This window comes from Halichoeres trimaculatus, unplaced genomic scaffold (genome assembly GCF_033239565.1).
Source record: "Halichoeres trimaculatus isolate MK-OKI-2021-1 unplaced genomic scaffold, fHalTri1.1 fHalTri1_scaffold_16, whole genome shotgun sequence".
NCBI classification, from domain to species: domain Eukaryota; kingdom Metazoa; phylum Chordata; class Actinopteri; order Labriformes; family Labridae; genus Halichoeres; species Halichoeres trimaculatus.
The window spans coordinates 5,616,267-5,627,240 of record NW_027437194.1 but is presented as its reverse complement, the minus strand read 5'-3'; the positions used below and the strand labels follow the sequence as shown (position 1 = coordinate 5,627,240).

The following is a 10,974-nucleotide window of genomic DNA, read 5'->3' as shown; positions in this document are numbered from 1 at the left end:
CTGCCATGCTGCAAAAACCGCCCCCTGGCTCTACCCCCTCTGCCCATCTGATATAACTGACCAATCAGAGCACAGAGGGCTGTGACGATGCGAGGTTACTGGAGGTCATTCTGGAAACGGAGCGTTTCAACGAGATCTTCAGAATGGCCTAAAATGAGGATATTGAGAACGCTATTGTGGGGCAATGAAGGAACTAAATGACTTGTACTGAGGGCAGAAATGCTTTACAGGCATCCTAGTCTGGCATAGTGAAAAGGAGAAACAAGCATGATATGTCCCCTTTAAATCGCGGAGTTCCCTCCACTGTCGGAAAGCCACACCGATGTTGACCCGGGTCTTCCCTCTATTATGGTCATAGACCTTCTTTTTCATTTCATGCTCTTCTGTTCTTACCTGCTGAAATTCAGAGCCAAGGCTGTGTATCGAAACTGGATTTTTTTCAACATGCTGTCAGAGATGATATCTTGTGGATGGAGAGGAGAAATACGGCGATTTCGACAAATAGTGCAAATTAGACGATCGCTGACTACACCTTTAAGAGAAGATGTTTATGATGTCTTTAATTTTACAGAAATGATGTTAAAAATGTTAGCTGAAGGTACAATCAGTAAAGCTTTACTAATAAATACTAACCATGAATAAAAAGCTTAATAAAAGTTAGGCTTACCGTTACTACACCTTTTACGTTGTGGGTTGATAATGTGTTGGGCTCTGATGTGACTAATTCAGGTTTTCTGTTTTTAAGTTACAGAAAAAAATGCACTAATTTCATCACTTAAAAGAATTCCCAGTGTATGCATAAAAGAAAATAAATCAGAGAATGTAAAGCAGAGGCCTGAGTTTTAGCACAGACCATGCTGGATCCACGTTTTCATCGACGCTTTAAAAATGCCTTTAAAAGAGAAACGTTTTGTTACTTGCTGACTCAGCGAAAACGAACATTAGCATGACGACCAGCAGCTTTATTCTTCCAAAGAGAAAAATGAGTGTCCTCCATCGTGTGATGCTACTGATCGCATCTCTAAATGTGCACTAAAATGGGAGAATGTACATTTGTGTCATTTCGTCCGTCCTGAAGACATCATGTGTTTCTGAGGGGGATTAAAAGAAACTGTGGAATATTGAAATAATGTTAATCTGCTTTTTTTAAACTTTGATGTGTGATTTTAATTTCTGATGTGTTTGCACTTTTTCTTTCAGACGTCCCGGCTTGTGTTTGAAGCGCAGTCTGTATGTGTGAGTTTGATAATCAGCTAACGTCATCATCCCTCTTTCACTGTCACATCTTTAAACTCCAGAATAAACCGAATAAAACTACATTTGAGTCTGTAATCCAACATAATCTCTTCGGATGTCTGTATGTACAGTCAGTCAGTCTGCTTTGGGTGTTTTCACTGTGTTTTTGTCTTATTTTAAGTAAAAATATCTAGTAATACTTGATATGAGACACATTCAACTTATCACTCCAGAAAAATGTCTTGTTTAAGTTATTAAAAGACAAAAATGAGGTCTGAAATTCCTATAAAAAATAAAAAAAAAATCTGCCAAAACAACAAAAAAAGTTTAGAATTTGCCTACAACTATTTAAATAGCTTGAAACAAAACATTTTTCTGGACTTGTCAGGTGAATGGGCTTCATATCAAGTCTAAATACACATTTTCTCCTAAAAATAAGACAAAAACACCTGTAGGATTTCAGTTTTTTGCAGTGTAAAAACTTTAACACATCATTCAATACAGATTGGGTATTGTTCATTAAATATAAGTACATTTTTAAGTACATTCATATTTTAACTAACAAGATTTCAAATATGGAAAAGATCTCCTCTTGGTTCTTTAAAAAGTATTGTTGGTATTTTGTAAAATAAATCAGAATGTGCTGATTTTAAATCGAAAAAGATGTAAATACACAATGGAAACCTTCACTGCTGATGTTTCTTATTAAATATGAAATCAATTTTGTGTTTTTGTTTTAAAAAACTTAAAATTTGCTGATTAAAAACTGAAACCTCTGCAGCTAAAATGATGAGGACGATTCTTTATGTTAAGATTTTTGCAAAATAATACCAGGAGGTGTTTTTGACAGATGTTCAATTACTCTTCAAAGTCCAGAAAGTATTTTAAATTTTATTTTTCTTGTGGGATTTTTTTGTATTATAAAGGATAAAATGTCTGTCCTTGAAATGTGTTGGATGTGAGAGTTAAAGGACAAATCCGGATAAAATAGGACTCTCAAATTCCCAACTGTCATGCTAGATGTTAGCTCTGAGTCATCAAAGGCAGGGTAAGTATGTGCCATCTTAAAGTAGGGGAGAACGGGGTTGGTTGTCACACTTTCAGTTGTCATTCTTACATTAAATCGAAGCTTAAGGTGTTGGGTTAAAATGTGTATCCCTCTCATTTTTTAACTTGTAAAAAAGAGGTTTAATTATCCATAGCAGGGAGGGTTATCACACTGTGGGTTGTTTGTCACAATCTTTTAAAAAAGGTAAGAAGGCAGAACAAATAGCTGACAAATACATCACTTAATGCATCGTAACACAATATGAGCAAGAAACAGAAACAGGAAACACACCTTGAAAGCCCAAAATGTAACAAGTTGTTACATTTAGGGTTATTGTTACATGTTAGGCTAAGTCAATTGTTTACAAAAAGATAACATATGATTACCAACCCCAACCATAATTTCTTGCTAGCATCAAGGCAAACAACCGTGCAACAAAGTTAGCTAGCTAAATATCTAAAGTATAACTTTCGCTTCACACTTTTAAGGCTAACAGTTGTTTTGTTATAACTTGTTGTGTAAAAGCCTGGAAGAAAAATCCCCTGGAGCTGAATATTTACAATTTGACATGAAAAATACAAAAAGTCCTCTCACCTCAAGTATAGCAGTCTTACTCCAGAGAAGACAATGAGGGTGAACTCTGATCCCAGTTCTGTAAATTTCCATGCCACAATTTGAGAGACAGCGCCCTCTGATGGCGGTATTTAATAAGTGCGACAACCAACCTTGTGACAAATGACCCTGTTCTCCCCATATTTAAGTTTCAGAACAAGAACAGCCAACTTACTGTGAAACACCAAGTGACATAAAATACTTTTTTAATTGTAAAGATAAGGAAAAGAATTGGGGCCAATTAAAAAAAGTCATTTTTTAAAAATTTATTTTCTTTAATTTTTTATTATTATTTAGTATTATTTTTTTATTTTTAAAAACATTTTTTATTAATTTATTAACTTAATTATTATTATTATTGTAACTTTCCAGAGCAAAACGTCAAAATTCTAAGATTAAAATCAGAATTCCAATTTTTTTTTTTTTTTTTAGAAAAAATAGGTATAAAATTGACCTTTTCTAGCTTTTTTCACTGAAAAAAAGTAATAAAAAGTTTTTGGAATTAAAGAATGAATATATTTCATTGTCCTTAATCCTTCTCCGTATAAAACAGTTAAGGGTTTTTTTTCTAAAAGAAAACAACAACCACTTTGGAGGTTTTATTTTGAAGGTCTTCAGGAGGAGTTAAGGGAAGTATGTCTCCGTCTCTTTCTGCAGCTCCATCACTCTGACCTCTGAGGCTCCTACAATGAAGCTCGGACTAAATCTGCTTTGTCTCATTTTCTGTCATGTGGAGCTTTCTCAGCTCCTGGATTTCTGCCCCACTCGGTGTCAGTGTGACCCTGAAGTTCGTGGTGTTTCCTGTGTTGGATCTGAAGTCCTGCCCCGGTTCCCCTCCAGCACTGAGGAGGTGTAAGTGAAACGATCTCAGTTCATTTTTAGCTCCTGTGCTTCTGTTCAAAATGATTTATAGATATAAAATGAGTAGAAAATGTATGTAATATTCAAGGGGTCATCTTTGAAGTCTAAACTCTGTTTGTCTCAGGTGGCTGATGGGGACAAAACTTTCTTCTATTCCTCAGAATGCTTTCTCTTACCTGGCCAACATTTCTCATGTGTAAGATTTACACTTCAACTCTAAATATTCAAAGCAAAAATGATTCACAGTAGAAGAAGGCTGACTTATTTTTTTCTTTTCATTCATTATGATGTATGTTTATGGGCAGAAAGTAGATGGTAAAAAAACCTGAAACTACAAGATAAAAGTGTTTCTATGAAATCATGTTTACAGTGTGTTTCTGTTTTTGTGTTTACAGACATGTTTCTGATGATGAGGCTTTACGATCCGTTGAAAAACACTCTTTCTACAACCTCTCCCGACTCACACACATGTAACATCCATGTTTACACAGATAGACACACAAATTATTCTTTATGATAATCCCAGTTTAAATACAAACCTGTATATGGGTGTGTGTGTGTGTGTGTGTGTGTTACAGACAGCTGACTGGAATCAAAGCACTGTCTCATATTCATCACGAGGCGTTTAAGGATCTGCCCAATTTAAAGTATCTGTAAGTTAAATCTGATTTTAATACGGAAGAGGGTTAGGGTCACTGGAAGAAAAATACGTCCAATTTTTTTTTTATTATAATTTTTTTCTGAGAAAAAAAATCCTCAGAAAAATTCAGAATTATAAAAAAAAAACAGACAAAATTTTGAAAACAAAAAAAAAAAAAAAAAAAAAAAAGACTTTTATTCTCTGAAAAAATTGTAATAATAAAAAAAATGTTTTTTTGTTTTTTTTTTTTGTTTTCCTAAGTGGCACTAAACCCCCTTCTGTATTTAAAGGATTTAAGTAGTTTATCCAACTTTTTAAAAGTGTAAAACTTTCTCAAACACAGCTGAATTTGTAATTCGTACAGATATAGTTGTTATAAATGAAGCAGTAATACACAAACTTGTTCATTACAGAGGGATCATCAACACAGGCCTCACCTCTTTTCCTGAGCTTCAGTACATTCAGTCCCTGCAGGAGGATTTCATTTTGTGGGTAAAATGTAAATACCTGCACCTATGTGAATCCAGCTCTTCAGATTAAAGTTTTTTCTGATTAAAGAAAAATATTTTCTGTCTGTCTCTCTGTCAGGGAGGTTGCAGAGAATCTCTTCATTCAGGTGATACCTGCCAACTGTTTCACTGGAATATCAGACAAACCTCTCATTCTGTGGGTCATATCAATTTTCATCTCCATGTTTCTTTAATGACCTGACCTTCTTTTATTATTGTTGTACTCTAACCACGGGATCAAGAGTTGATTGGGGGCAGATTTGCTGTGTTTTCAATGAATAACTGTTTTCTTGTTTTGCTTTTTTTAAGCATGCTGAACAGCAACGGTGTGAGAGAGATCCAGCCCTACGCCTTCAATGGGAGCAGCTTGGAGGAAGTGTGCGACATTTCAAATAACTTAGAACACATCCATGATTTGATTTGAAGCAACTTGACCTCATAGGCCAGCGGAATCACTTTTATTGAGATTTATCCACTCTGAGGTTTATTGTTTTATTTGTTTCACCCACAAAATCATCCACATTCATTTTCCATCTTTTAGGTATCTTCACAGGAACATGGATTTGAAACAGATCGATGAATTTGCATTTCATGGCGTCATTTATGGCCCAACTCACCTGTGAGTACCTGAAATGAAGATGAGGACTTAAATGAGCTGTGCTCCTCTGTCAGATATGTGAAAAAAAAAACATTTTTGTCAACCTTAAATCAGAATCTTTGACTATAACATACAATGTTTTTGGCCAGTTTTCTTACATTTAAAGCTTTGCTCTATCAGAATCCGAATCAGAACCACCTGTATTCACCAAGTATCTCAAAAAAAGAAGGAATTTAACTCTGCTTTTAACATTTAAATATTGAAATGTTAAAATAAATAAATAATAATAATAATAATAATAATAATAATAATAATAATAATAATAATAATAATAAATAATAATAATTTTTATTATCATAACAATATTGACATCAATAATAATACTTTTTATTATCATTACATCAATAATAATAATAATAATAATAATAATAATAATAATAATAATAATAATAATAATAATAATAATAATAATAATACATAATAATAATAAGAATAAAAAAATTATAGATAAATAGTTAGATAGATAAACACTTTATTTATCCTGAGGGAAAATCCAAGTTTTTTGTCTTTTTTAAAGTTTTTTAAATTTTTAGATAATAATAATGATAATAATAATAATAATAATAATAATAATAATAATAATAATAATAATAATAATAATAATAATAATAATAATGATAAATAAATAAATAAAGAGATAAATAAATAAGCAACCTTGTCCAGAGAAGAATAAAAAAATAAAAAATGTATTTTTATTTGAAAAGGAAAAAAATATGGTTGAAGTAAAAAAAAAAAACTAAAATATTTCTCTGGGAGATGAGGGGGCAAGTGGTTTCATTGAAGATAAAATGATGCTGGAATGACACCAGGTTTTTCAGAGAGCCAGAAGAGAAAAAAAATTAGAAGTGAGGAAGAAACAGGAAGAGCAGGAGGAGATGATTTCGCCCTGACTGAACACCAGGGGGCGTCAGATGCATGACAGCAGAAATAACTACTTACTATTGAGTGTTTGCTGCTGAATAACAGTACATCAGATATAGAAGAGAAAAACCTCAACCATATTAATTTCCTGTTATATCTGCCCAAATAATAATTCACTTTTGAATATTAATTCTGTTGTTCAAAAAAATCAGGAAGAGCTTCAGCTTTGTGTGTGAATGAATGTTTTCTCCTTTTTTCAGAGTCCTTTCAGAAACAAGAGTTTACTCTTTGTCTGTTTTTTTTTTTTTTTCAGAGACCTTTCAGAAACCAAAGTGAGCTCCCTGCCCTCAGTAGGTATGGAAACCATTGAATCGCTGCAGGTTAAAAACACTTGGACCCTGAAAGAGCTGCCCCCCCTTGGAGCCTTCGTCCACTTACAGAGCGCTGAATTAACCTTCCCGAGTCACTGCTGCGGCCTCACAATGCTGAACAGATGGAGAGGGTGCGTTCAAGAATTTCAAGTGTGCATAAATGTTTCACTGACCTTGTCCCTTCAGGTTTTTTTCTCCTTTAATTTCAAACTCAGACCAACAGAGCAGGGTTAAAGGCCTTCAATAGTTTGTTTAATGCTTATAGTTAAGCCCATTACAATAATAAAAGTAACTGTATGAACCAGATTTGAAAACAAATGTTTACAAAAGTCTTTGACAGATTAAACATGCACTGCGAAAACAAAAAAAGTTGCATTAACTTAAGATTTCAAGGCAACAGTCTGCACTGGATTTTGAGTTTTGAGGCCATCTAAAATTTTTACTTTTCAACAAACTGACACTTTTTTTTTTTTTTTTAGATAACTCAAGATCTGTGTAACCTAATGTTTTGAGTTCTACATACTAATAATTCTGAGATGTAAAAGTTAAGCCACCGTGTTATTTTTGTTTCGAAAATGTACCTTTCATACGTATGGAAACCTTAAATTTTGAGTCCTACACTTGCAAGCAGGGGCGGAAATATGGGTGGGCCCAAAGGCCCCAGGCCCACCCTAAACTTTTCTTAAAATTTGTATATTTTTAAATCAGTTTAAAAAAGGACAGTAAAATTTTGTCACTCGATGTGGTTTGTTAGCCTTAGATGCTCTGTCTTTTTTAAAATTAGCCATGGGTTTTAGCCTGCTGGGAAAAAAAAGTAAAACGTTATGAAACTTTCAGCTTCATGTGGGCAAGATCAGAATATTATTTTGGGAAAGACTGTAGATTTTTATCTATCTTATTTAACTGTGGTTAATGTCTTTGCTTTTAAAGCTTACAATGCAAAAATTAAAATTGAAAGTGAAAAGAGCAACCTGTTAAACCACACATAGTATATATATATATATATATATATATATATATATATATATATATATATATATATATATATATATATATATATATAGTCAGTCATTTTTATTACTTTTGATCAACACACTTTTGTAACTGAAACCCTGGCTCCATCCCTGCTTGCAAGGTAGCTAGCCAGGTTACATGAATCATAGGTAACTAGCTTATGTTCAAGGCTGTTAGCTTATTGGTAACAACCTTGCCTTATTAAACTAGCCAAGAAGTTAAAGCTACTTTAACGTGATACTCCGGGATGGAACAAGTTGGGTCCTATCACAAGGTTTAGGGCAGAAATTACCCCTACAGCAGTGATTTTGTGCAGCAGAGGCCCAGGGCGCTCGCACCAAACACCCCCTCCCTGCTCCTCAGCTGGTTTCCTCTGCACTCAGACGAGGCCAAAAACACAAAACACAAAAACACCTCTAAATAAGGCTTTAGTTCTCATCGTGTCTCTTCGTCCTGGCAGACTACGTGCGTTTGTTTATATCCGACACGCCGCGTGTGCGGACTGATACACTAAGCAGCGAGCACTTCGTAGCCAGCTGAGGCTCTGCAGCGAAGGTAGCGCCGTTTCACGACACAGACCGTTGATCAGTCAAAATAATAGTGACTTCCTGAGCCACATGGAAACCACTAAAAAGACGAATTGCTGGATGTCTCCCATTGTATGAACAGTGCATTTGGTGTACATAGTGGTCATGTGACCTGGACCTTGTTGGCCAAGAACCAATCCAGATCACTGTTTCTAGATAAACATTTATCAGCTGTTACTGAGCGAAGATCTCTTTGAATTTCTCTTTTCAGACCCCGTTCTCTCCTGTAACATAAATTTTAACATTTTCTGACATTCACACTTCTTCAGTTTAAATTTGTCGTCCTTGCTCTGAGTAACTGTTCTTATTTTCTTTGTTGAAGACACTCTGAGGCCCTGATCTGCAACCTGAGCCTGATGGATTTTGGAAAACAGGACTTGTCACCAGACGTCTCCTTGAAGACTCAGGGACAGAAAGTTTATGGACACCGGACGGACATCTTTGCCACGAGCACCAATCACAGTTGTGACAGCGGTTGTATCTCTCCATCAGACGACTCTCAGGGTGAAAGTTTCTTCAATGTGGAGTTGCCGATAGATTATCTCAGTGAAAGTTTTGATTTTGCTCCTTGTCGTAAGTCCCACACAGACGGACTCTCCTGCACCCCATTGCCTGACACCCTGAACCCGTGTGAGGACGTGATGAGTCAGGGTTTCCTGAGGGTGCTAGTCTGGGTCGTCAGTCTGTTGGCCATCTCGGCTAACTTTTTGGTGATGTTTATTCTGCTGACCAGCCGTCAGAAGCTGTCGGTGACTCGGTTCCTCGTGGCTAACCTGGCATTTGCAGACTTTTGTATGGGGATCTACTTACTCCTCCTCGCATCAGTAGACCTCTACACGCGCTCCCGTTACCACCAGTATGCTATCGCCTGGCAAACAGGTGGTGGTTGTAACTTAGCAGGGATGCTATCTGTGTTTGCTAGTGAGTTATCAGTGTTTACATTAACCTTGATCAGTCTTCAGCGCTGGCATGTCATCTTCTATTCAATGAAGCCTGAAAGGAAGATCCGTTTCCGACACGCGGCTGTGCTGATGCTGGTCGGCTGGGTCCTGTGTGGCGTCCTCGCTCTGCTGCCGGTGGCAGGCGTTAGCAGCTACCAGAGAGTGAGCATCTGTTTACCCATGGATGCTAGTACCACAGCCGCTTGGGCCTACGTGGTCTCTGTGCTCCTGGCTAACGTGGGCGCTTTCCTGGTGATGTTTCTCTGTTACCTGCATATCTACTGCATGGTGCACAACCCCCAGCACCTGTCCAGCAGGTCTGACACCAGCTTGGCCAAACGCATGGCCGTCCTGGTCTTCACCAACTTCCTGTGTCTGGTTCCAATCTGCTTCTACGGTTTGTCTGCAGCTCTCCACCAACCGCTGATTACTGTCACAGAATCAAAGGTGAGACTCACACTGAGCCGTTATGTTTATTTTTACCTGTATGAACATGACTTATCAACAGATCCATGTTCTCCTCCACAGGTTCTGCTGGTGCTCTGTTATCCTCTGAATTCCTGTGCACATCCTTTCTATTATGCCATCCTGACCAAGGCGTTTCATCGAGACGTCCTCATGTTGCTGAATCGGATGGGTTTCTACAAGTAGCTACTGTTACTTCCCACGTTTACATCAAGAAAAGATATTCTCTGCGGACTAGACTACACATCCCAAATTTAAAAAAAAATATCAAAGACTCTTGCTTGATAACAAAGCATGGAAGATGGATTTTCAAAGATACTTTTTAAAAAAAAAATATTTTGTATCATCTTGGGTTTGTCTGATAAGATGTTGTGGTCTTCTAATGCTTATAACAATTTTGAATAGTTTTCGAAATATATCTTAGAGATGCAATGCTATAACTTGTAGGGCTGGGAAAATATGCTATTTAATTTGATTCTATTACAATTTTTGGGGGTGCTAATTTGATTTAAATTGCGATTCTTCCATATTTACAATTTTTGCAGACCATGTAAAAAAATTCACTGATGCATCACGTGAGTCAGAGAGAAACATCTCACTCTCTGCTGGAGAAAAGTGGTAACTTTTTTTCCAATCCAGTTTATAAAAAAAGACTAAAATTAAAAAAAAAATGTGTAAAAAATAAAAATAAAAATATTTTTTGACAATGAATCCTGATTTGATAATGTCAAACAAAAATCCAGATATATTGATTTTCAATTTTTGTCCCACCCCTAATAACTTCCATCCTTAAGAACAAGGTGGAAGCAAAGTAATAACAAAGTAAGTAAGTGTATCAAACTTTATTTCTAAACACAGTCTTCTCTATTGCCTTTTCTATTACAGAAGTCGGTTTAAGTGTAGGCAGGTAGTGATTCCTAGAGGATTCACAAACACACTGTGAACAAAACCAAGCAAACAAAACAAAACAAAACAACATACAGAAAAACTAAACAATGCACTTCATACAACATGAGGACAAACGGTCTTACAATAGAACAAACACAGAACATTGTTCCGAACTAGCTGAACAGTATAGATAACAAAAAGAACACACAGAACAACAAGAACAAACCAAACAAAGAGAAGAAAACGTTTTTAAAGATATTTTAAAAAAGGATATTGATCTGAT

The 10,974-nt window shown here is 35.8% G+C and overlaps 1 protein-coding gene across 2 annotated transcripts; it reads left to right on the top strand.

The window, feature by feature from the left end:
• The first annotated feature begins 3,584 nt into the window (after positions 1-3,584).
• LOC141805723 (thyrotropin receptor-like) lies at positions 3,585-10,038 on the top strand. 2 transcript variants are annotated; one of them, XM_074690906.1, is made up of 10 exons: positions 3,585-3,748; positions 3,882-3,953; positions 4,336-4,410; positions 4,811-4,885; positions 4,986-5,063; positions 5,216-5,284; positions 5,448-5,525; positions 6,739-6,927; positions 8,720-9,785; positions 9,867-10,038. In XM_074690906.1, exons 1-10 carry the CDS (start codon positions 3,585-3,587, stop codon positions 9,987-9,989), a joined length of 1,989 nt encoding a protein of 662 aa, XP_074547007.1. In that variant the 3' UTR covers positions 9,990-10,038. The 2 variants fall into 2 exon arrangements, with proteins under 2 accessions (XP_074547007.1, XP_074547008.1); XM_074690907.1 differs by lacking the exons at positions 3,585-3,748; positions 3,882-3,953; positions 4,336-4,410 and having other exon boundaries at positions 4,811-4,896.
• Positions 10,039-10,974: the final 936 nt, after the last annotated feature.